A 27,704-nucleotide genomic window follows, 5' to 3' on the forward strand; every position below is an offset into this window, starting at 1 on the left:
CAGAAGCAATGACGAATAAGATTAAAAAGAAAATACTAGCAATACGTAACGCCGAGAAGGAAGGCAGGGATAGTGTGTCAGAAAAAGGGGATAATAACGAGACGCCAGACAAAATGAATTTTCTGGGCATAGCACGGCACTGTAATGGCGCCAAACACCATCGACCTCAGAAAACAAGGGTTAACAAGGAAACAAACATCTCTCCTGAGGATTTGTTCTAAACAACTGAAAAAGTCCTAGACCATTGGATGGACGACGAGCCACCCCTCACGCCACATGAGAGGGAGTTGGCTCGGTCGGCCACCCAGTGGGTGTCCCAACATCATGTATATAATCCCGACATAGTGGCCCAGATGTTCCTGAGCCTCCCACCACTCGAACAACGCCTGGCCAGCATCTATATGGTCCAACACTTGATCACGTTGTATGAGAGCCAATATCACCACCCTGGCAAATTATATAAAATACTGGAAAAGGTAATACTAGATAGATGGATGGAACAGGGCCCAGAACTGATTAACACCATTTTAGACTTGCGTCTCCAATATGAGCAATTCCTGTCCGCCTCAATGACACCAGACCCTCGCCCCAGAGGACAGTACCCTCTGCGAGTGGTCCACCCCATAACAAAACAAGATGGCTCTGTCCAGCGGGTATATGTCTATACCCCTCTCACCAAGCTAGAAATACTGGAAATGAAGAGGTTGTTACCTTCCCATGATAAAGACCCGGGGGGGTTTCACAGAGAAATAAAAGATATACTCCGTATAGGAGACTATACTTACCCTGATATCCTAAGGTTACTAAAGGTCTTGTTACCAGCAGGCATTTACGAGAAACTTAAAGAGAAAGACTGGGATGTGGGAGATAAAATGTTGAAGTGGGCAGAGTTGCAAGCTGAAGATGCAGGTAGGGCCCCGGGGGATGGCCTTGGTGAAAAAATTAAGGGGCTCCCCGAACTCCTTATACAAATTTTACCAAGACTATTGACGACAAAAAAGGAAGACTGGGATGCAATTTCAGCCTGTAAACAGAAACCAGAGTAAGACACGAGCGATTACTACACTAGGTTGGAAAAATGCTTCGCTGTCAACAGTGGTTTAAAACACAGTAGTGAGGCCTATCCCCACCTTTTTGTGACCAAACTGGTAGATAACGCCCTTCCTCAGATTAGGAATAGAGTGCTGAAGGTTGAGAGCACTTGGCAAGCAAATAGCCCCTCACAAATGTTACAGATGTTGCAATACCACCAAAATAGAATAAGGGAAGAGCAAGAACAAGAAAAGAAGCGCATGAAGGATACAAAAATGAAGGTGCTAGTTGCCCAAACAGTACCTGCAAACACGAACAAGAATGGTACCGCACCCACTAAAGGGACCTGCAATTATTGTAAACAACAGGGTCACTTTGTAAGGGAATGCCCCGTCCTAAAGCACAATATAGCCACAGGTAAAACAAAGGAACGGCCCTATACACCCAGACAGTACAACACTCAACAGACACAAGTCCCCACCCCGCCGCAGGTCCAGACGCCCGCTGCCGCTGCACCTCAAATGTATCAGTACACGCAGTCAGACTACCCAGAATACCAATCTTTTTCATGAAACAGCCTCGAGAGGGAAGATTGCTTGCCCCTTATCCCAGTTCCTGTGGACCAAGAGGGTCCTTATGTACATGCTCGTTTGCTGGGGCAAGATAGAAAGTTTCTGATTGACACAGGGGCAAGCAGGACTACCATCAGTCATGACGAGGTCCCAGGGGCACCTCTCTCGGGCTCACAGAATATATCCCTGGGATTTTCTGGAAAGCCAATTGTCAACAATGTATCAGAACCAGTCTCTTTAGGGGTGGGTCCACTGACACGCACCACAGACCTACTACTCACTAAGACATGTCCAGAAAATCTACTAGGTATAAATACCCTAAAAGAACTGGGAGCAGTTATCTGTTGCTCACCAGAAGGAGTAAGACTGTTTTTGTGTGATTTCAAAGGGCATTTCACGGTTAGAGATTTTGATCCCAGACTTCAGGATGTCCCACAGTATCTATGGGCACAAGGTTCGACTGACGTAGGTTACATGGATATAACACCACACGAGGTCACTCTTAAGGAAGGAGTAGTCCTACCCCGAATACGACAGTACAGGATTCCACCTGAGGCTGAAACAGCCTTATTAAAAATAATTCAATAACTCATTGAACAGGGGGTGGTGGTGGAGACAGACTCGAATGTGTGTAACTCCCCCGTCCTCCCTGTTCTTAAACGCACAGACCCTCAAGCACCCCCAGTTTACAGACTAGTAGTTGACCTTCGAGAACTGAACAAATGTGTGGTCCCACAATACCCAGTGGTCCCAGACATTTCCTCATTATTTACTGCCATTGATTCTGAGGCAACATTTTTCACGGTCATTGACCTGAAGAATGCATTCTTCAGCATTCCAATACATCCTGACAGTCAATATCTTTTTGGATTCAGTTTAAAAGGACGCAGCTTTAAATTTACAAGAGCTCCCCAAGGCTTTACAGAAAGCCCAAGTGTTTACAGTCAGGCATTAAAGAGACAACTTGACAGTATTAGTATGCCTACTAACACAGCATTAATACAGTACGTGGATGACATTCTCATCACAGCAAGATCAGAAACTGACTGTGAAGAGGCTTCCCTCACGGTCCTTCATTTTCTGGCGTACAAGGGGCAAAAGGTGTCCCCTTCGAAGTTACAGTTCTGTGAACAGCAAGTGGTTTACTTAGGGCACTTGCTGTCCAAGGAGGGTAGGCAGCTGACACAAGAACGAATTAAATTGATTTCCAACATTTCACAACCCAAAACACAGAAAGAAGTACGTGCATTCATTGGCCTTACTTCCTATTGCAGACAATGGATTCCCCAGTATGCCCACATAGTCAAGCCACTCATACAATTGACTACATTGGAGGCAGCCACCTTGTAACCGGGAGGAGGGGTGCGCCCCCCCTGCATCCCGGAATGCGCCTCTAAACTGTGACCCCCCCTCATCTCTCAACAGGTGGCTGAGCACGCGAGCTGGAACCAAGGGGTGGACCAGTATAGCTGCGACGAGGAAGACATAGATCACGGCCCCTTTAACTGGTCCCGACCAGGTGAAGAGGAGGAGGGGCATGACATCACTATAAGGGACGCCCCGATGCCGGAACAGGGGTGTCTATACACCGGAGGAGCGGTCAGAGTGAAGAAGAGTGGAGGTGAGGCGTGGAGCAGCGCTTCGAGAGGACGAGAGGAGAGACGTGGAAAGGAGACGAGGCGTGGAGCGGAGGAGAAGCCTTGAACCAAGGAGCATCGTGGAGAAGTGGAGAGGAGTGGCGCGGCGGAATGGGAGGACCCTCCTCCAGGACCGGGATCGGGAATACAGCGGAGGAGTCTGGAGAGACGAAGGACGGCTGCTGTACAGGAGCGGGAGTCACCCGGGGAGAGGAGGAGAAGCCGGGAAGCCGACGAAGAGGAGCGTTGCAGAGACCATCGGGAGAGACGGACCCAGGAGGGCAACGGACACATGCATCGCCCAGCCACTCCCCCGGAGGGGCGTGGCTAACAGAGGTGGAACCTGGAACAAGACGGATACCGAAGGAAAAGGAAGGCGGAGCCAGAGACGGCGCCGAGAGGAGGGAGTCAGCCGAAAGACAAGAAAGGAAAGAAGTCGATCACCGCGTCCTGTACCATTGCGCCCAACCTGTACTGACAGACTGTTTTATTCAATAAAACCCAGTTTGAACCCTACCCGAACTCGTCTCTTGCCTATTCCCATCCAACCGGCCACACACCTCTAACGTCCTCCCTTGGACATCAGAGCACACCTTAGCATTTGAGGAACTAAAACGGGCATTATGTCAAGCGCCAGTTTTAGCCACTCCTGATTACAAGAAACACTTCACCCTGTTCGTGACAGAGCGGGATGGAACAGCACTATCTGTCCTCACACAAGACCAAGCAGGGAAACACAAGCCATGTGCTTATTTTTCTAGTACACTGGACCCTGTAGCACAGGCTCTGCCAGCATGCTTGAAATCTGTTGCGGCCACAGCTTTGGCCATAAGACAAAGTGACTCGATAGTGCTGGGACACTCCCTGACAGTACAAGTACCACACGCAGTGGAGGTTCTCCTGAATAGGACACAGACACAACACCTGACTGTAGCAAGATTGACAGGATACGAGCTGACTCTATTTCAACCCCACATAGAGATTAGAAGATGTAACATACTCAACACTGCCACTCTTTTACCCTCAAGCACAGATGACACCACACCCCATGACTGTGTGGAAGTAATAAATGTAGTGACGAAGCCAAGACAAGACTTGACAGATGTTGCACTCCCAGACCCTGACATAACGTTTTATGTAGATGGATCATGCATGAGAACAGGGGCAGGAGAATTAGTGGCAGCATACGCCGTAACTACTGACCATGAGATCATAGAGACACAAAGAATAGATATCCTGTCAGCACAAGCAGCAGAGCTCATTGCTTTGACACAAGCCTGTAAACGAGCAAAACAGTTAAGGGTTAACATCTACACTGATTCACAATATGCGTTTGGGGTAGTTCATGACTTTGGGGTACTATGGAGGGAGAGAGGTTTTCTGACCTCACACGGGGCCAAGATACAGCATGGCCCTCTCATACAGGCCTTGTTAGAAGCAATACACCTACCTACAGCCATAGCGATCCTGAAATGCAAAGCACACACCAAGGCCACAGATGTCATTTCCCAAGGTAATGACCTGGCAGACCGAACTGCTAAACAGACAGCTCAGACTCCAATTGACATAACAAACTCACAGGTATTACCACTGACAAGGACTATGACAGTCAGGGATCCCTCCAAAGATGTACAAGATATACAGACCCATGCCACTCCAGATGAAATAAAGAAATGAACTGAACAAGGAGGGGTCCAGACTGACAGGGTTGGATGACTAAAAACAAAAAGACATGGTTCCTCCCAGACTCTATGGTACAGGTGATAATAGAGACAGCACATAGCCCGGCACACTTGGGAGAGAAGGGAATGTTGGATGGCCTGCAGAATATCTGGTTTAACAAACACTTGCGAGCGGCAGCAAAGCAGAAAGTGAAGACTTGCATGATTTGTTGCCAATTTAACCCTGAAAAGGCATCTCAGTGGAACAGGGTGGATTTCATCCCCCTGATCACCCTTTTGAGGTTCTCCAAATGGATTATATTCAAATGGACAGATGTAGAGGTCACAAGTACGTCCTGGTAGTGGTGTGTGCCCTAACCAGATGGACAGAAGCTTACCCAGTCCCAGATTATACTGCAGTTACAACAGCCAAACAGTTAGTGAGGGAGTTCTTCCCTAGATACGGGTTGCCACGTGTCATTTACTCAGACAATGGCCAGTCCTTCTCCTCTGAGCTCATGAAACAGGTGTCCCTTCTGTTGGGATATACCTGGAAGTTCCATTGTGTAAGGCATCCCCAAGCAGCAGGTCTAGTAGAGAGACATAACCAGACCCTCAAAACAAAATTAGCTAAAGTCTGTGCAGAAAAGGGCGTGGATTGGATGGTAGCCTTACCGGTTGCCCTCTTTTACATGCGCATGGTAGCTCATTCTAGAACCGGCCTATCCCCATATGAGGTGGTCTTTGGAAGACCACCGAATATGTGGGGTACACCAATACCTAAAAGAATAACTGATGTTGACAGTACTATGCTCACAGATTACCTGGCTTCCTTGATGTCTGCACTACTCTCTTGCCGTTTGCAGGTTGCCGCTGCCTTCCCTGACAACACCCAGGTCGAGGACCATGCCATAGCCCCAGGGGACTGGATGCTGATAAGAAATTTTGACCGGACGAGCCCTCTGGACCCCAGGTGGAAGGCACCAAAATTTGTCCTGCTGACGACGAGGACTGCCATCAAAGTCGAGGGAAGAAAGGGGTGGCTGCATGCCAGTCACTGTAAAAAATACTTTGGGACTACCGGAACATTTGCTAAAAACAAAGACAGTACAGACTTTGAGCCCCCCTTTTTGGAAAAGACTCCCCAGCAAGAGTACACTTCCAAACTGAGATCTAGAAGGTCAGTCGACGTTTGATTGTCTAAGTCCACCCGGTGGTGAAGCGGTTGAACATGATGTCTGACTTGAATAAACTAGTGAACAGTAAAGAAAAAAGGACTAATATGAGAAAGAAATACTGCAAGCTATTACACAGCAGATGTATAGTGTCTCTGATTATTGTACTTTTTATGAGCATTGTGGTAATAAGTATTGGCTGGTTCTTACATGTTCTCTATCCACCTGCTGTCTCACAGAACGCCACCATAGTACACTCACATGTTGAGCTCCCAGTACACTTAGAGAACAGAAGAAATGAATTTAAGAACAATACTTTCATCACCCTTTTACAACAGCATCAACTGGCCATAAACACATCCAACTGCTGGGTGTGCGGTCTTCTTCCCCATACAGTTGCCAAAGGCATGCCTTTCATCACTCTCCCTTTTTCTTATGAAGGCTCTTGTACCGGTTGGTGGGAAACAAACAAAGCTTCCTTTATGGCCAATACGGATACAAAAGAGCAGTCTCAGCTCAGATATCACCTATACATTTTATGTTGGCGAGGTGAAAAGAACAGGGCATGTGGTACCCCACTAGAGCAGGAAACCTATGCTGACCACGGTAACAGATCTAATAAGTTATATTATCAGTATATGGACAGGAGAAAAAGATCAGTTTCACCTGTTTTTGTGGCATCAACGAAAGCCCCTTTTTGTGTCCAAAGTAAAGGAAAGATACGTATGGGTGATAGCATCTGCAATCACACAGTCAATTTGAATGGAACAAACAATACACGGCTTATAGCCGCACAGGGCACCTACTTCATATGTGGGGATAAAGGTTATACATGGCTCCCGCAGGGCTGGTCCGGCACTTGTTACATTGCTTTTCTCCTTCCCCCCACCTACACTGCCCCTGCGGACTATCATGAAATTGAGCCTCTGACTGTCTATAACAGACGGCGAAGGGGGGTCATAGATACAGAAGATACAGCAGGGCAGGAGGCGGGAGACTTTTTTACCGGAGTCATTCCATTTTGGGGTCCCATGGTAAACAGCAGGAACATCCGCCACCTCACACGAGTGGTGCAAAACACGATAGATGCAACGGCAGGTGCCCTCTCTAATCTCACAGCCGAGGTGGTCGCGGACAGACTCATGACCCTACAAAATCGCATTGTTTTAGACATCGTTCTGGCTGACCGTGGTGGTGTATGCAGATTGATCTCCACGAGTTGTTGTGTGTTTATTCCAAATAACGCACCTACGGTATACCAAGCCATTGCCAAGCTACACAAGATGTCAAGTCAGCTAGACATGGATAAAGGAGAATGGTCCTTAAGCAGCTGGTTGTGGGGATTAGTAGCAACATGGGGATGGAAAGTGTTGACTGTAGTAGGATCAATACCGTTTATCATCTTCAGTTGTTGCCTCTGCATCCAATGCGGCCCGGCCATCTGCGGTCTGTGCGCCACTGCCTGCATTCCCCGTCCACATGTGCAGAGCAGAAAAAATGAAAAGATCATGTTGCAAGAACACATTAACGGCCTGATGAAAATAGAGGTGTATTAGAGAGGTGCGCTTGGGGACAAGGAGGGAATGAAGAAAATTACATATTTATATGTATTTGTGCCCCCAAGCGCTACCCTCTCACCATCTGCCATGTTGAATAAAAACCCCTGCATTACTTCACATTCCGAGGCTTTATTTCTCTGTCACCAGGCCCCTCCATGCCAAACCCTGAAAAAGGCACACGTTACATTTCTCTGCAGCACATTAGATATTTTTTTGAGCAGTCACGGAGAAAAGGCCCAGCCCGGGGTGTCTTAACAGTGTCAAACAAGGGTCGACCTGATAAAGCTGCATTCCGGCCCGAGCAGGAGGCGAGCAGAAGCCCCTCTGCAGAGATAAGGCCCAGTTTTGCTGTCGGCTCTCAGAGATAAGTGGGGCCCATGTCAAGGGAAACCTCCAAGACAGTTACACAAGGGGTGGACAGGAAGGGCCAAACCAACTGCTAGTATGAAGCAGCAACACTTCTACAGATGAGAGCAATCTGCATGCTGCCCCGAGCTAGAGATAAGACCAGACATGCTAGTCACTCTGACACCCAGGGCCCTCCCTGGCCAACAGAGAGGAAACAGCCTTCATGGAGAAGTCTGATAAAGTTACGCAAACAGGCATTGCGAGTTTTAGCTGACCTTGCTGCCCCCTCTATGCACCCACCCACCTATGACTCATTACAGTGAACGCCTACATGCTCATATCTTTTTCTTTCCTTCTGCTTGGAGGGCTCCTCCCTATGTATGCAAAGAATGTATAAATATTGTACTCTGTGAATACAGCTCAGAACTCTCCTGTGCCCGCTTGGCGCTGGAGCTCTCCCTTAACTCGAGTTAATGCAATAAAGCCCATTGACTCTAATACCACGGACTCTGCTCCTCATTTATGCTTGACCCTTTTGATATTTATTTATTTATAGAAATTATGATAGTGTAAATAATTTATTTACGACATAATCAATACTTAAAAGTTATTGTAATTTATAATGGCAATAGCTTAAACTTTTGTAAATAACTTTTGTGAAGGTTATGTTCTGTGTATTTTATTGTGACGAAAATCCAAGAACAGAAGTGAAATATTAACATCTTTTTGTGACATTTGTAATAAAGCTTGAAACATTGAGAGAACATATTAGAACCAATTGATGTTGAATGGTTGCACAGATTGATGCTGTGGTGCCCCTGAGTGATGCTGTGGTGCCCCTGAGTGATGCTGTGGTGCCCCTGAGTGATGCTGTGGTGCCCCTGAGTGATGCTGTGGTGGTGCTGAGTGATGCTGTGGTGATGTGATAGAGTGAGGGTGTTAGATAGATAGAGAGATAGATAGATAGAGTGAGTGCGATAGGTAGATAGATAGATAGATTGTTGTGTGTGCGGATGTGTGTGTGTGTGTGGGGGGTTGTGTGTGTGGGGTTGTGTGTTTGGGGTTGTGTGTGTTGTGTTTGGGGTTGTGTGTGGTTTTGGGGTTGTGTGGGGTTGTGTATGTGGTTGAGTGGTTGTATATGTGGTTGAGTGGTTGTGTGTGTGGTTGAGTGGTTGTGTGTGTGGTTGAGTGGTTGTGTGTGTGGTTGAGTGGTTGTGTGTGTGGTTGAGTGGTTGTGTGTGTCGTTGTGTGGGTGGTTGTGTGTGTGTGTGTGTGTGTGGTTGTGTGTGGGGTTGTGTGTGTGGGGTTGTGTGCGTGGGGGGGTTGTGTGTCCATCCAAGTGAATCTGGACATAGAAATGATTTTCAGTAAAGCAAGAGCGTTTGGTTCATAGACCCACTCGCCAACAGAGAGAGCCAAGTAAAGACCTCAAAGAAAAGATGTTCACATTCAGGTCAAAGAGCACAAATTGCAATGTATTTATATGGCTTGGTTTTGGTATTTTTGCAGTTCGTGTGCGATCTAATGAAATATTGTTCCTTATCTCTGTTACAGATACTAGATTACAATCAGTGCTTTATTCAAGGGTTTGCATATAGCAATAATGAATGATTAATGCTGAAACCGACGGAGATGGTCTTTGGTACAGACTCTCTAATTCGTGAATTTATGATCAATCGGGAAGAAAATTATACTTCGGAGTCACAGTTTAAAGGCTGTCCAATATGCTGCCTGTCCATCTGAGATAAAACATAAGCTTGCATCTTTCCGTAAACTTCTATACACTTGTACAGATCAGATATGTTTGGAAAAACTGTTATGGCAGTATTATATTCCACTAAGTCCCACCTAGCTCTTTTTCATGGCACATAGAAACCCTGCGTGCATTTCGTTATATACGTAACAGTTTCGCTGGCTTTAAATCACAGGGTCACAGCAACCTGGAATGATGCCAGGAATCTAAAAGCAACTGGTAGGGTGGTTGTGCAGGGAGAGCAAATTAAATAAACTATTTAGCCTTCTTTTCCTTGAGAGAGCTAAACGTTTACCCTGCTGCAACCAAACAACTAATGGTGATGCATTTTACTATTAACTCCAAAGTAAAATGAATCTAACTTTTGCCCAGCAGGTGGCGCTTGTGCCTTAGCAATTGCACGCAAACTCTAAAAGCTGCTAAAACACTGTAATCTTTGCTGTTTAAACAGGACAGAGCACCGTATTATCTGAAGCCAATAAAAGCATAGGGGTTTGGCTACAAAAATAAACTCTTAGGAGCTGCAGTCACCTAAAGTAATGGAAAAAAATGCCATCGGCTTTTATCTGAGTGACGAGAACCCGAGTGGGGCCTGCGGCACTGCAAAGCGTCATTGATATGTTACCGAGCCTGTAAACAAGAAGTAACAAGCAGGAAGTGGGATAAGGGAGGGGGTGGCAAATGGTGAGCTTTTCGCGGCCGCTTTGATGTTCTCAGTGGCCACGCGGCTCACTGAGAACATCAAAGCGGCCGCGAAAATGCTCCCAAAGGCTGTAGTCGGACAAATGGTGCGCGCGCCCGGCGCACATGCACTGTGCCCGATCCGCCTGCAGACTTTGGGAGCATTTTTGAAAGCCCCCTTACTATACTCTCGCAGAACAACGCATGCGCGTTGGTTCAGCGAGACCTAAAGAGCGCAAGTGATATAGAGAAAGAGCAAGGAGGAAAAGGGAAAAAGAAGAAAAAAGAGAGACTACAAAAAAGGAAGAGAGAAAAAGAGGAAAATAATAAATGAAAGAGAAAAAGAATAAGAAAGAGTGCACGAGTCATAGTGGAATGTTCCATCCAAGAAGGAGTGAGGAAATTTAACGTGTGACAGAAATGCAATATGAGCATATCAATTTGGTTAGGTCATCAAAATAAAGTCAGTCACAAAATCACATACAAAAAAGAATAACTCATAAGTTGAATGTATACATACGGTTATGTTGTGGCAAATTAGAGAACCGCAAATATGAGTCCATATATAAAGGTACAAAGCATTATAGAAATGCCTAAATATTAGCACATAAAATATTACATAGCATCTATGTGTTTAAGTGATAATATACATAAAGAATGTGAGTAAGAATTGTACCCTTTTTATTGTGGAGATGACAATATTATTTCCTGTCCATTGACTGAATGATATTTTATTTGGTCTAAAGATCGGTTGGTGCTGGGGAAAAGACAAATCCTAGGGGTAAGACCTTAAGACTTGGTTCTTTATGCAGTGATTAACCTGTGAGACTAACTAGAAGCCAGCAAAATTAGGAGGTATGTGTACGCCAAAGTGAACTTAATTTGAATCCGGCCGCACATGCTGAGTGAAATAATCAAGCCATTTGGCTGCAAAGTACAGTCTCGTAGCTCAGGGGTGGATTGCTTACCATGAAGAGATCGTACGTCAAAGGGTTCTGTGTTTAGTCGCTAAGAGGGAAGAAAGGAACCCTGAAGTTACACGGGTACTTGCATAGTTTTACTGATTTCTAATGTCATAATTAAGGTACATTTAGTCCATACCTTTCAATGTTCAGTGCAGACCTAGATGGGGACGGTCTTTACAAATTCACAATGTAGAGATAATCTAGAGGAAAACATTAAAGCTGATCAAGGGATCTTGGAAAGAGAAAACAACTAGGATGGTTTTCTAATGCGGTTGGAGCCCATGTGCACAGCAGCGCCACGGGTGCTGTGGTCGTCCGCAAGAAACTCTTACCTGTTGGTTTGTTCTGAAAGGGAGTATCAGTCGGCGTGAGCAGTCTGAGGAAGGGAAGGGACCTCCTATGTAGATTACGGGGAGTGAAGTTGGATTAGGGGAGAGGAGTTGGCCTAACGGCTAGGGCGCTCGACCTCGGACCTGGGGACCTGGGTTCGAGTCTCGGTAACGGCGCCGAAACCTCCTGGGATTCTGGGCAAATCACTTAATCTCCCCGTGCCTAAAATGAATGTGTGTCCGTCCTCATGTAACGTAACTGGTGCTATGTAAAGCGCTCTGATACCTGATTCGGTTCGGGTCTAGTTCGCGCTACATAAAACTCTGCCAAAAAAAAAAAAAGCTCTTCCCCCCTACACGTGTGCTCACTTCCGGGCGTCAAGTGTAAGAAGACGCGCCATTTGAAATGTGTCAAATTCACAGTTAAGAAGCGTCATTGCTTTGGCGTACACATACCTCCTCATTTTGCCGGCTTTTAGTTTGTCTCACACGTTATTCACTGCATAAAGGACCATGTCTTAAGGTCTTACCCTACGATTTGTCTTTTCCCAGCCACCATACGATCTTTAGACCAAATAAAATATTATTCAGTCAATGGACAGGAAATAATATTGTCCTCTCCACAATAAATAGGAAACCACTCCTACTCACACTCTTTTTCACATTGTTTATGTATATTATCACTTAAACACATGGATGTTATGAAATATGCTATTTGCCTTCCTTTTTTAGGTCGAGGACCGTAGGCTGCGCTTGCGCAGTTTAGTCCAAAGATTTAATGATTTATAGTTAGGGGGCTTGAACCCGCCCCTCTTCTCCATTGGCTGGCCTCGTAAATGCTGGCCAGCCATTGGAGGAGAGGGGCGTCACTCCGTTTAAGCCCCGTCTTTTTCGGATTGGGGGGCGTGTTTTTTCGTTTCTTTCTCGCTGTGACGTCATCATGAAAAAACACGCCCCCCAGTCTGAAAAGGACTGGGCTCTTTCACAATCCCTCCCCTGGTGTCCTCCTCCTGCCCCGTCTCTCCCACCTCTTCTTTAATGAGTAATGCAGTGCTAAAATATAATGTGCTACAGTGAAACGCTACCGCTGAGAGACGTTATCATATTTTTACCCGATGATTTTTGCATGATTTACATGTCAAATAGTTTTAGGGCTGGGCTCGTGTACGAGCTCTCATAGTCCGTCAGGCCCTGGTCCAGCTTCCCCTGTATATGTTTCAGTTCACCCACATGTACCCACAGGACTGTGCCCCTCCCCAGACTCTGAGCTCAGCAATATTCCTCTATTCGGCCAACTTCCTAACTCTGTGCCTGCCACTTGAACAGTGTACACCCTGCAGAACTCAGCCTCCTGTGAATCTCTCCCCCATCTCAGCATCACTTCCCAGCTCCGAGCCCCTCCCTAGCTCAGCACCTCACCCCTGACTGCAGTGGGAAAGCTCTGCTGTCTCCCCACACCTGAAATTTTAGTTACCAGGTCAACAAAACCATGCCAATGTACATAACCCTGGACTGCCAAGACGGCCGGTCTCGAATCTTGGCACATGCACTCATTGAACCCTCATGGAGCCATGCCAATGCCAGCTCGGTTCCTGGTGGCACTGCTGCATTGACTGGCACCGTACCCCGACTCTCCCATCCAGGTCACATGTCCCTCAGCTGCACTCCGTGTCTCTGGAGTCACCTGACCAGGACGCGCTCATCCCCACGCCCTCCCTCGCACACTGCTCTCCGTCTCGGGCTCCCTGAAGGCCCCCTCTGGGCGCCTCCGCTTTCGCTATTCTTGGAATTCCAAAGTCCCTTCTTTCAACCCAGCGCCAAGCGCTCCCCGCTGGGTAACCATCTGCAGATAATTCACTCGGTGAATCCGGAGCCACAGACAATGTAAGCAATGATGTCAGCCGGATTTACCGCACCCAATGCTTCTGTTCACCTGCCTGGCCTCGGTGAGAGAATCGGCGTAGAGCCCTGTAGCGCTGGTGCCAAGGTCTCTCCTCTAGCCCTCCCTAAAGGCACAGGAGCGAAATCCTGGCAGCCACCTCGGAGAGAGTGACAGACAAACTGCCTGCCCGCCGGCCCAGTGAGAGGGAACAGTTTATATCTGAAGGAGAGTGCCGTTGTTAGCTTTACACTAAATGTGTTGGTCTCATGGCGGGCCGCGCTGAGAGTTGTCCAGGACTTTAATTGGGCTGAAAAAGGTTTGCGAGGGGGCGGAGGGTCTGTAAGAGTTGATTGGCCTAAAACGCGTATTCCTCATCAAATAATAACCTTTCCTCCAGAATTTCAGATTGTCCTTTCGAATGTGTGCTTTTGTTTTCTTCTGCATCGACATGGATAGACCCTGCCTGCCAGTGTGCATGCTCCTGCTGTGACACCACTGTTCCATTCAGATACTACTGTTATGAGCCCATACTTTGCCTCGTCATCCCAGGTTTTAATCCAAGTCTTACTCCCTCCACAAAGCTCTCTAGTCTGTATCTTACTCCTGGTGTGCCCACTGCCTTTGTCTTACTCCTTCCATGAAGCTCTCTAGTCTGTTTCTTACTCCTGTTCTCTGCTTGTCATCCCGGTTTTTCTCTGCCTCTGTTGCCCCGGTTTTTCTGTGCCTCTGTTCCCTGCTTGTCATCCCGGTTTTTCTGTGCCTGTGTGTGCATGGCTCTGTCTGTGTGTGTGTGTGCGTGGCTCTGTCTGTGTGTGTGTGTGTGCGTGGCTCTGTCTGTGTGTGTGTGTGCGTGGCTCTGTCTGTGTGTGTGTGTGCGTGGCTCTGTCTGTGTGTGTGTGCGTGGCTCTGTCTGTGTGTGAGTCTGTGTGGCTCTGTCTCTGTGTGTGTGCGTGGCTCTGTCTGTGTGTGTGTGTGTGTGTGTGTGTGTGTGTGTGGCTCTGTGTGTGTGTGTGTGTGTGGCTCTGTGTGTGTGTGTGTGTGTTTGTGGCTCTGTGTGTGTGCGTGGCTCTGTCTGTGTGTGCGTGGCTCTGTCTGTGTGTGTGTGGCTCTGTCTGTGTGTGCGTGGCTCTGTGTGTGTGCGTGGCTGTGTGTGTGCGTGGCTGTGTGTGCGTGGCTCTCTGTGTGTCTGTGTGTGCGTGGCTCTGTCTGTGTGTACGTGGCTCTGTCTGTGTGTGCGCGGCTCTGTCTGTGTGTGTGTGTGCGCGGCTCTGTCTGTGTGTGTGCGCGCCTCTGTGTGTGTGTGTGCGCGGCTCTATGTGTGTATGTGTGCGCGGCTCTGTCTGTGTGTGTGCGCTGCTCTGTCTGTGTGTGTGTGTGTGGCTCTGTGTCCGCGAATACTCTCTACTACTCTCTAATGCTCACCTATTGCCATTGTAAATGACAATACCATTTATTTATGTTTTTAAAAAAATGAAAAAAAATATCATGGGCAATGCCAATAGCTCCACCTTTAATAATGCCGAGACCATTGCATTGTAAATGCTTGTTAAATAAGGTGAGCCTCTGTTGCTTCCCTCCTCCTGTATACAAGGTACTTTTTGTATTATTACTATATGTATATATATATAGAGATATATAGATATATGTATACCTTTAGACTCTTTGTGCTGGGTATTCTTATCATATTGATTCTTATGTACCCTGTATTGTTCTGATACCACTGCTCACTACTCTTATTCAAGCATATGAAGCTATGAAAGACACCCCAATACTGGAGAAGAACAAAAGTTACTTACCTGTAAACTGTGGTTCTCCAGTATTGGAATCTTTCGTAGATTCACATGGGACCCACCCTCCTCCCCTCAGAGGCTCTCTTCTATTTCTTGGCTCTATGGCACTCTTGTGCCACAAAAATCTGAGGGCCTGAGCCTCTTAGGAGAACATTCTAAGAGGGTGTTGGCGCCTGATTGGCTGGAGTTTGGACCGAACATAATGGCTGTGATATGTTATAGAAGTGACAAGTTGTCTATCTATGAAAACGCTATGGTTTTTTCTTTCTGATATGTATATATACTTATCTTATTACTACATTGCTATGTTACGTACCGTGGGACTCCCACTTCAGCGACGGGGAATGTTCAAGCATGTGAATCTATGAAAGACACCAATACTGGAGAACCACAGTTTACAGGTAAGTAACTTTTGTTCTTTTCCTCACACAAAGTTCCCCTGCAAATCAGACCTTTTGTACCCCGTTTTTTGGGAGTTGGAGGACCACAAGGGATCATTTGTAAATAAGAGATGAATTTTATGTCTAAACTGTTGCACTAAGTATGAATCCCTTCGTAGTATCCTGTTTATACCCATGTATGTCTGTGCTATTGTCTGGATGGCCAAAAGTGAAGGATGTATTGGAATATTGGTGTCCGGTGTGGACTGGATGCTAGGAGACAGGGACAGTTAGAGGGAGGATGGAGTCCTGACAGGACCTACCAGCTGTTGCTGTAACCTAAGTGCCTAACATGAAATACATAACTTACTTTTCACCCAAGAGTCTCCAGACTCTTGTAGGAAGACCCTGCCCTCTAACTACAACACCCTTCTACAAATTAAACAGTGAAAAATGTCTGTATAATATCAACAAATGTAAGGAACATAAAAATTAAACTATCAAGCAAATGCTTCGAAAAAGACGAATTGCCACAAGGTAAAGATTGAGGCAACGTACTACTAACTACCCTTCAGTCTCTATATTTTTGTACTCCATCATCCATTAGGTTCAGTCCTTTAGAGCTGTTGGAAAGACTCCCTTGCAACATCTCTGAGGCAGACCAAATGGAATAACATGTTGCTCACAATTTACAAGCAAAGCAATCCAAGCATGGGACTGGATGAAGTCATGTGGCTCCCACTGTTATGTGCCAGCATTACATTATTAAAAACATGAAAGGATATATTTTTGGCACAATGGCATTAGTAATATAAAATACAGCCAATGTACAATAGCAGCTAATGTTCCTAAACCCCGCAATTAATATCCATACCCTGCGTTCAATGCTGATACAATCACTGAAGTCCAGTACTGGTGTAACATTAAGGGATCAGCTACTATAGATCCCCGCTCTGTCTACATCAGAAACGTAAGTTTTACACACAATGAGGAAAAGATTGGCACAAGCTTTGTGAAAAAATATGGCCCTCACTCACAAAATTGTGACATGCTTCATCATTGGGGGGATACTTGATGAGTATCCCTGGAAGAGAAGGATAAGTTACTTACCTGTAATCCTAGTTCTCTTCCAGGGGTATACTCATCAAAGTCATAAGCAACCCTCCCTTCTCCCTGGACGAATACCTTGGCCATATTATGTATATGTTACCCATGCTATGTTTACACTGTTATATGCCGTCCAAAAGAAATTACCTGTCACCTGTGATGCATGATGGGAGCCTGGGGGTTCCGGTAGGTCCTAAAAGCACAGCACCAGTTTTTCCAATTGTTCTATATGCATTCTCTCTAGGCCAATCTGCCTCTATGGTCTTGCCTTTTTACCTTTGAAAATAAAGGTTGTGTTTTTCAAAGCAAACTGAAAGCAGTTTTCTTTATCTGTATCATGAAAATATCATGATGTATGTTTCTTTATTATCTCAAATGTAAAAGATCTACAATGCAATTGTGGCAGATTAAACCTAGTAATATGTTTTCAGGCTGCATATATATATATATAACTACGGGAAAGGGAAATCCGAAAGTGGTGGGAAGCCACTTCCCTGCAAAATTATGTTGACGTGGAGAGAGTGCCGAGGGGATTAAGGATATATACTATCCCGGCATATGAAAACCCGGATCCCCGGCTTTTGGAATTATGGGCGGAACACACAGCCCTATCCAGCCAGGGAATGTTAAAACTGCTGATACAATTTGCCTGGAGTGATAGAGACAAGGCAATCGAAGATATCAAAGCATTGGAGGAAGAAATAAATAAAGATTCGAATGCATCAAAAAAGGATACCCTAAGGTCGGAGATGAAAAAACGACTAGAAAAATAGGAATTAAAAATCCGTCAAAGGAAACAAGAAAAGTACGAAAGAGACGAAAGGGATTATGCTCAGGGGAGAATTTTAACATTTGCAAAAAAATTCGACGCCCCACGAAAAGAAATGAGCAAAAAGAAAGTCAACCCTGCAACCACACCAAGGGTTGAGACATCGGAATCTGAGGCAACGGAAAACGATCAATCGGGTGATGAAATGGCAGGCTCCTCAAAAGAGAAAACCCAGAAAACCCCTTTTCACATAGAATTCAACCTAATCAGGGCATCCTGGTTGCGGGGAGGAAAAAGCAAGCCCCCGGAAATCACAGAAGAACCAGAAGAGGGGGCTGGAAGGGGAAAGGTAAAGGGCAAAAACAGCGCAACTCCCAGAATTACGAGGAGCAAACGTGGAGTGAGATGGTAGATGAGGATGATTTGACAATTATCAATCTAACTGATAAAGTATTAACACCGTTGGAGGAAAAAACATTGAAACTGGGCTTGTCTTTCTGCCCTAACGAAAGACTTGAATTTACCCAAACAAGGATTGATCTATTCACCTTTATTCGTAAAATGAAGCTTCTCAAATTCTTTAAACTAAAACCAACCATAAAAGAAAAAAGAAAATTAAATGCACAAGAAACTGACATTCTCACTATTGATGATCTGACTACCTGGGAGATCCTGGAGGACCTAAGAACAGAGGAAGAAGGTGGCAGGGAGGGAGAAGACTCACTCACACAAAGAACTAGAAAAGTGGGAGTCGAACAAGAGGCACCGACGACTAACTTTAAGCCTCCCTCACAATTCGTACCTACAATGCCTTATGATGCTATCGACGCGTTTTCAGACGCTGTAACCAAAGATTTGATAAAATTTCGAGAAAAACAGAAAAAAATGAAAAAGAAAAGGACAAATATGACAAAAGAACAAAGAGAGATTCTAGCAAAATTGGATAAGGACGAGAACATAATCTGTAAACCATCAGATAAAGGTGGAAATATCGTGGTGATGTCTAGAGATCAATATTGCCAAGAAGCACATAAACAATTGGACAATGGGATATCTTATGAAAAAACAACAAGAATCAAATATGAGGAGAGTATTACTGAATATCAAACATTACTAAATAAATGGCATAGCAACAACATGCTAGACACTGATGAGTATTTTTTTCTGAAAAACAATAACCCGACAATTCCCACCTTTTATCATTTACCCAAGATACACAAGGACAATAAAAATCCGCCAGGGAGACCAATTGACTCCTCTATAGGGAGTGTATCTGAAAATATGTCCATTTACATTGACCATTTTCTTTTTCAGAGTGTTCTACAGCTAAACTCCTACATCAGGGACACTAAAGATTTTGTGAACAAAATCAAGGATGTGATATGCAAACCAATGTATATATTAATAACTATGGACATAACCAGTCTCTATACGAGCATTGATCACCAGCAGGGACTGACAGCAATCAAGTATTTCCTTGATAAAAAACCTATGAAGTTTGCAAAACATAACGATATGCTCTTAGAGTTTATAAAGTACTGCCTGTTCAACAATATCTTTTTGTTCCAGGGACAACTCTATAGGCAGACCACGGGGACCGCGATGGGGACCTGCTTCGCTCCCAGCTACGCGAATCTTTTCGTGGGCTGGTGGGAGGAGCAGGTCACCCAGAGCCCCAAATTTGAGAAATGGGAAGTAAATCTAAAAATGTGGTATCGATACATCGATGACCTTTTCCTTGTGTGGGAAGGGTCAGTAACCTCTGCAGAAGAGTTTGTGGCTGAATTAAATCAGAACAATATCAATTTAAGATTCACAGCAGATATAAGTGTATCTACAGTAAATTACCTGGACCTGAGAGTGACTCTAAGTGGTGAGAAAATTGAAACAGAGCTTTTTAGAAAAGTGACAGCCGGCAACTCGGTATTACATGCCGAAAGCAGCCATCCTCCTTCATTGGTGAGGAGTATCCCGTATGGGGAACTCCTTAGAATTAAAAGGAATTGCTCAAGGAACACTGATTTCATAAAAGCAGCTCAAGATAGCATTAGCAGATTTAAGACTAGAGGATATAACAAAGACCTCTTAGAAAAGACCTTCAAAAGGGTAGAGAGAATCCCTCGAGAAGAGTTATTGAAAGAAAGAGAAAGAGATCAAGACAAACAGGGAGGCAAATTCAGGCTGATTACTACCTTCTCTGAAGATTCAAACCATCTGAGAAACATACTTAAGAGAAGCTGGCATATCCTTAAAACTGATCAAATCATAGGGAAGGATATTCCAATCTCACCCTTAATCGCCTTCAGGAAAGGGAGATCAATAAAGGATAAAATCGTTCATAGCCATTTGGCTGATAAAACAGATACAACTGGGAGAATAAGAGAGATGCCGGGTTTTTTTCCCCTGCGGGAAATGCAAGGCATGTGAGAATAGTAAAAGAGTAACCACATATGAGATACCAGGGGTGAGTGATAAGAAAAGAATACCAAAATGTCTCACATGTCACCCTACGCATGCAGTATACTGCCTGATATGTCCGTGCGGACTGAAATATATAGGCAGCACTGTTAAGAACGTAAAATTACAAACACTTGAGCACCAACGAGCCATTGTAAATAAAGATTTTAATTATCCTGTAGCGAAACATTTTGCTATTAGACACAAGAGTAAAAGAGAATTGCTACAATATTTTGCACTAGACTGTATACCTGTGGACCCAAGGGGTGGAGATAGGTTACGGAGACTAAGAAGGTTGGAGTCCCGTTATATAATAGACCTACAAACCAAGGCCCCGACAGGTCTCAATAGGAATGAAGAATTATCATCTCACTTAGGAAAGTAAGAGGAGGAGAATTTGCCCAAATCCTAAAATTTTAAACACCCTGTGAGAAATGCCGATCCACAGCTTAATAACACACCCATAAAGACGACCTAGAAGTGCCTTTATATGAAGGAAAAGGCACAGTAATCAAACAATTATTTTAGTCTCCTAATTAAATTATTTTAACAAAAAAGGAGAAAAATTGTAAATTCGATATATATGAATTTCAATGCATGTCGTCTTTATAATGTTATGAGAATGTAATAGACAATGCTATGACTATGCTCACAGGGCTTTATGTAAGTCTCCTTTCTATGTACATGCCTACAATGACGAAATGTTTTCTTAAACCTGCCTCCTTCCGTGTCAATGGTAGACACTGACGAAGGAAAACCGAAACGCGTTTGTCTGCTTAGTGTTTGTTTGTTGACATTAAACAAACCGAAATACTTCTTCTGCGAGTGCCGGATTTCTTTTTTGATGTAAAGATATCGGAGCGGCAATATATATATATATATATATATATGCATAATATGATTAATATCTATATATATGGGTGTGTGTATATATATATATATATATATATTTTCTTTTTTTTTGCCAGTATATATATATATATGTATAAAAAAGAAGGAGAGAACTCTGGGTAGGTCTCAGTTTAGGTGGAGAGCAGCTCCTTTTAGAGCACTCTCAACACCAGCGACACTCTAGATCTGCTCACCTCAAATGTCTGTTTTTCTATCAAAGTTTTTAAGCATAGGATTAGACAGTGCTATCCATGCCGAGATAGAAAATGACAAAGTCTTTCGCCATTTAAACAGCAAAGTCTTTAAGCATAGGACTAGTACAGTGCAGTCCTTGCTGAGCTGTCAAATAACAAAAGCCATTTATCACTCCAGGCACAATATTACAGCTTTGAATTGGTAAAATACCAACTCAAGCCAACCTGAAATGCTTAAAAGCAACCCCTGACACAGTGTTTCGCTCTAATTAGAGCTCTTCAGAGAGGTATAGCTTTGTCCAGACACAAGGGAGCACCCAGTATTAAGTCAAAACAAAACCCTTTCAGGCATAGAGTGACGCATAAATTATGCAAAAAAGAAGGAGAGAACTCTGGGTAGGTCTCAGTTTAGGTGGAGAGCAGCTCCTTTTAGAGCACTCTCAACACCAGCGACACTCTAGATCTGCTCACCTCAAATGTCTGTTTTTCTATCAAAGTTTTTAAGCATAGGATTAGACAGTGCTATCCATGCCGAGATAGAAAATGACAAAGTCTTTCGCCATTTAAACAGCAAAGTCTTTAAGCATAGGACTAGTACAGTGCAGTCCTTGCTGAGCTGTCAAATAACAAAAGCCATTTATCACTCCAGGCACAATATTACAGCTTTGAATTGGTAAAATACCAACTCAAGCCAACCTGAAATGCTTAAAAGCAACCCCTGACACAGTGTTTCGCTCTAATTAGAGCTCTTCAGAGAGGTATAGCTTTGTCCAGACACAGTATATATATATACTGGCAATATCCTCGTGCAGTCGTGCACACCACAGGATCACGGACACAAGATGAGCTGTTCGCCGATTCGAAATGATTTTATTTAAACCACACAAACTGTGTCCTTGGGCACTATAGATAGATAGATAGATAGATAGATAGATAGATAGATAGATAGATAGATAGATAGATAGATAGATAGATATAGATATATGCATATTATTTGTTATTGCTCCGTAGTTCCCACACGTGGGCGAGACTATTTAGTGCTGATGACTTTGATGAGTATACCCCTGGAAGAGAACTAGGATTACAGGTAAGTAACTTATCCTTAGTCTACAAACGAACATTGTCAAGATGTATAATCTTATGCATCAAGATCTGCTACTGCCTGGCATGCAATAGCCTCAAGAAGGCACTAGAATTCATTCTACCAGAGCCAAGTCTACTTCAGCACTAGCAAGTGCACAGCCTGTAGCAGATATCTGCAAAGTAGCGTCTTGGTCATCCCTCCACACTTTTGCGAAACACCATTGTTTAGATTCTGAGGTGAGGAGGGATAGTCCCTTCACTTGCCTAGTTCTTCAGGATTTCTTGGTATACCTAGCAATGCACCCACCACCGGTTGTGGGACTGCTGGAGCAAACTATTAAAAAGTTGAGGAATTTGCACATGGAAGTATCTGTCAAAAGAACAAGTTACTTACCTTCAGTAACACTTTTTCTGTGGATACTGTATCGACAAGCAGATTCCTCATGAATCCTTACACCTTCCTGTTGCATGGCTGTCTATACCAATAGTCCTGTTGATATGTTCTTGTCATATAACTGAAATCCGCACCTATCTTATTGATGTTGGTGTCATCTGGTCGCCTCAAAGGTGTACTAAAAATGGATGGTAACTGACATCAGCATGCCAGTGGTAATGGTTTATGGCTCCAGTGACATCACAAGGTACTGCGCTACTGCAGCACCCCACCCTACCAGAGAATGTTTCCGGGTCCAGACTGGCACCTGGGATAGTCAAAAGATGAGGAATCCGCAGTTAGATACAGTATCCACCAGAGAAAGCATTACCAAAGGTAGGTAACCTGTTCTTTTGGATTTTTTCGGGCTCAATACCCTGTTTTTCTTCTCAGCTGGCTACATAGTAGTTACAGAGCAATATAGATTATGTTTCTAGGATGGTCTCCCTGACCAATCAATAGGGTGTACGTGTTGAGGTTTGAAAGGATGCAAAAGTCTAGGGGGTTATACTTCAGGGGTTACTGTCAACTACAGCAGGGATTGCACCCATTAGGGAGAAACGGTATCATTGGGAAAAAGGGGTTCCATCTTAAAACCAACTGAAAAATAAAGACTCAAAAATATCTATTTAAAAATATAAACCATACAGAAATATCCTCCTACAGTCCAGCCAAACTTACTTTCCACCTATTGTAGGACTGGGTTAATTTGCTATTCCAACGCCAGTCCAAGCACTTTTAGGGGCTAGTACTTAATAGTGGGTTGATAGGTGCCTGCTGATTTTTTTTTTTTTGTAGGGGGATATTTACTTATAGTAGATATTTAAGCAGTCGATATTTTTAATGTTTTGTTTTACTCGTTAATTACTTTTCAGTCTATTTTTTAGTTGATACAGGGAAAAGGCTGACAGCAGTGTAACTTCCAGTTTTGCATCTCCATGATTGGTAGGAAACAACAATCTATGCTACCAGTAGGGGCAGCAATAAAAGTCACTGATTCAGTTCCAGAGGGAGGAGAGAATCTGGCGGTAGTTGTTGATGGGTGGAATTGCTCTCTTCCTCAATACACTGCTCATGTGTTAAGCGATCCAGATGGTGAATAGGGGTAGAATAGACTTGTGCCACTTTTGTGGGGCTAAAGCCCTGCATGGCTCATGGGGATTGTCAGAACACCAACAGAGAGGAAGAGGGGAGTGCCTGACGGTGGAGCAGGAGGGTAGGGACAGGGGACCATTCAAGGGGACAAATTAGGGAGATGCAAGGCCAATGTCAAGACGTTCCAATACAAAAAGAAAACTATGGAAAATATTTAATCCCCTTCAATCCAGTAGTAGGAGGAACCAAAGAGTGAGACTCTTTGACACAGAACATTCACCTTGAAATCCCATACTTATTTCTCTTTTAAGACTAATGGGTAGGAGGGAGGTGAATCCCAAAAAGTGTGAATAAAAAAGAGGAGTAAAGCTGGCAGCAGAGTAGAATAGACCCCTGACACTACCTCCTTTTTCTCTTTTCAGGAGGACCCTTGCCAGGAAAAAACACTCAGTGCACTTACTAGATTCCTCCCTGGTACATTAGACAAAAGAGACAGCTGAGACCAGAATCACAGTTGAGGAATATACCACATAAAGTATATGTGCATGAGAATCATCAGGGCATATGATGTGAAGAACTGATACCAAACGAAGTTCCAGGCAGCAATAAAGAGTACACCTAAAACATTTGAGTCGGCTCAGAGTTATCTGTCTAGCCCCATGGGACACTTAAAGGCAGGGTGGGTGGTTGATGATTGTTTTCAAATGAGTAGGATGGATCAGCCAGGTAAGAAGCAAATCGCAGAGAAATGTCTGTAATGTTAAGGATAGAGTCTGATAACATTATGATACAGTCAGTACATATGTTAAAGTGGCCTCTATGGGGTAAAGGTGGCAGAAACCTGGCTGGATAGTGTCATAGAGAGCAGAAGCAATACTGATGTTTTAAAGACTAGAAAAATGATAACTTCAGTTGTGAGGCAGGTTCTATGGACTAGGACTCCGTACACAGTGAGATATTTAAAAACCACCTGAAATGATGATATAAATAGGTCCGTGGCAGTTGTATCCGGAGGAAACTCATGGGAGATCAGGAGAGACTTTAGAGAGGTCAACAATGACACGTTGGCCCCGCTGTTTCCAACGGTCAGTACCTGTCGGAGTCTAGACCCAGATGTGGCTGCTCAGTGTTGGTCGAATGGGCTGGGGAGAGCGATGGACATCTTGGCACCCCCTAAAAGGCACTATACTGCCAGAAAAACCCCATCGGCCCCCTGGTACTCTGAACGACTCAGAGGGCTGCGGCAGATCTGTAGACAAAAAGAGAGGGCCTGGCTTGCTATGCCCAATGACTGGAAGAAATCACAGCACAAATCGGCGCTCAAGGATTATAAAAAAGCCATAATGGAAGAAAAAAGGAACTATTTTAATAAGATCACTGCCGGGCTGAGATCAGCTAGGGAGCTCTTTAAAACCATAAAGTCCCTTTCGGTCCCCAAGTTAGCTAACTCCGTGATTGAATCACAGATGTTATGTAACAATATTGCGGACTTCTTCTTAACCAAAATAGCTGATATTCACTCTTCATTGGATACCCTTAACCAAAAACTGAATAGTGAAGCTGACCCCCATGCCCTTACACTGCACTCCGATGATACGAACACAGATGGGGGTTCCAGCCCCACTCCCCTTTTTTTTTAAATTTCCTGCGCTGTCCTGGAAGGAATTAAATTGCATCCTTGATGCCATCAAATCCTGCTCTCCTCTGGACCCCTGTCCTTTGAAAACTCTAAAAGCCTGTAGAGGCATCCTATTACCGTCCCTTCTCGATATCTTAAACAGCGCTATCACGGAGGGAATTTTCCCTCAAGTGTGGAAACTCGCTGTGGTTAAACCACTTCTTAAGAAGGCCTCTCTGAACCCTGAGGTGCTAAAAAACTTCTGTCCGATTTCACTATTACCAGCACCGGCAAAAATTCTCATTTAAATCGGCATTTGACAGCATTTCTGGAAAGGGAGAATCGCCTGCATTCCTCTCAGCATGGATTCCGCGCGTCCCTCAGTACGGAGACTGCACTTACTGTGGTAGTTAATAATATTAGATCTGCGGTGGACAAGTGCCAGACCACTTTGTTGGTCTTGCTGGATTTAACAGCAGCCTTCGATACCCTGTCCCCCTCTATCCTGGTGGACAGACTGAGGAGGATAGGGGTAGCGGGCAGCGCCCTGAACCTTTTGTCCTCTTTTCTGCACCAGAGACAGCAAAAAGTGAAATTGGGCGATTTTATGTCCCCCACCATGGCGGTGCAATGTGGAGTCCCACAGGGCTTGGCGCTCAGCCCGGTTCTGTTCAATGTATACGTGACCCCCCTCGCCAAAATAATAAGAGAATTTGGATATCAGGTGTTATCTTACGCTGATGACACGCAGATCATTGTCTCGACAAATCAGTCGGGGCAAGACTGTGCTGCAAAATTTAAGACCTGCATGGAATCAGTATCATCATGGATGATAAGGAACTTTCTTAAGCTCAACGGTGAGAAAACCGAGGTGCTGGTAATTGGTAGGAATCAAGATCTGTGGAATGAGGAGTGGTGGCCCGTCGCCTTGGGCGAATGCCCTCGCCCGGCCAAATTCGTTAAGAATTTAGGCGTTATCATAGATCCTACCCTGTCATTTGACCGACAGGTCAATAAAACGGTTGGCACCTGCTGTACCATCATTCGGACCTTGAAGAAGATAGCCCCTTTTCTATCTCCTGAGGCGCGTAAACAATCTACGGTCGCCCTGGTATTATCCAGGATCGACTATTGTAACGCTCTTTATGGCGGTATAAATCAGAAGGAAATCCAAAAATTACAGGTAATCCAAAATGCGGCTGCCAGATTCGTTTTGAATCTGCCGAGGCGATCATCAGCGACGGCGGCAAGAAGGGAACTGCACTGGCTGCCCATTCAGGCGAGAATCTCATTTAAGATCCTTTGCTTCGCCCACAGTGTGTTTTTCGGATCAGGCCCAAAAGGGGTCAAATCCTTACTGAAATCCTACACTCCCAGCAGATCCCTTCGATCTGCCTCGAAAAACCTGCTCATAGTTCCGAGGGTTAATAAGGCGAGATGGGGCGGTAGAGCTTTCTCCTCGCTCGCTCCAAAATTTTGGAACTCACTCCCGCCCGAAATTGCTAGGCAGCCGTCCCTGACAATCTTTCGTAAACTTATAAAAACGTGGCTATTCTCCCTATCCTATTAGCCCCGATTCACCCAGTCTTTCCACTCTCTTATGTTCTGCCAGTGGTTATGTCTATGTTGTTTCCATCTGATAGCGCCTTGATGCCCTTTGGGGCTAAGTTCCTCTTGCGCTTTACAAATATCCCATTATTATTATTATTATATACAGAAAATGTGTCCGATAGTGTACAGGAAATGTAAGCTAAAGCTATAGACTAGTTTATTGTTGATGGTGGGGAAGAGTGTAGACGTATAGGAAGTATGTATAAGGAAGAAAGGGTGTAAAAAGATTGGGGCAAGTGTAGAGTAAGGAGAGTTGGGGAAGTGCCTGAACTGACCTGGTCTTAGTAGGAAGCAACAGTTTCTGCCATGTGTGCTAGTTGTGTGGTCACACGGTGCCAGTCATCTGAATGAGCATGATCTTTTTGTTTGAGAGTAGACATTCTCTGTATGAGCTAGTATCAGCAGACCATCCACATTCTTAAGACTCAATGAAAGCTGTCTGCAGGTATGATGTGATGCTGATTCTCAGATGAATGCATCACATAAAATTGAACTTTACACCTTATTTAATTGTTGTCTCTGAGGTACCCCAATTGTCTGGGTTTCTTCTGTACATTAGGAGCAAAACAAATTCAGGTGGTAATTCAGCATCACCCTGCTCGAAGCAGTACTTCGCATGTGAAAATTCTAAGTAACAATCCTCTGAATAAAAAAACTCCATCTTCCTAACCCATCCCTGAAG

General features: G+C 44.6%; 1 protein-coding gene across 7 annotated transcripts in view; it reads left to right on the forward strand.

Annotated features, from left to right (window-relative positions):
- Positions 1 to 27,704, forward strand: part of KIF17 (kinesin family member 17) — a 542,173-nt gene that overhangs the window by 491,171 nt on the left and 23,298 nt on the right. The window contains exon 15 of one of the 7 annotated variants that reach the window (XM_078642583.1): positions 24,216 to 24,398. The exons of the other annotated variants lie outside the window; for them this stretch is intronic. Within the exon in view, the coding sequence (XP_078498709.1) occupies positions 24,216 to 24,256 (41 nt within the window). The 3' untranslated portion in view covers positions 24,257 to 24,398. Of the gene's footprint in view, positions 1 to 24,215; positions 24,399 to 27,704 lie in introns of those variants that run through there. 7 annotated transcript variants of the gene reach the window in all.

Source organism: Lissotriton helveticus, chromosome 5_1 (genome assembly GCF_964261635.1).
Source record: "Lissotriton helveticus chromosome 5_1, aLisHel1.1, whole genome shotgun sequence".
Taxonomy (NCBI): domain Eukaryota; kingdom Metazoa; phylum Chordata; class Amphibia; order Caudata; family Salamandridae; genus Lissotriton; species Lissotriton helveticus.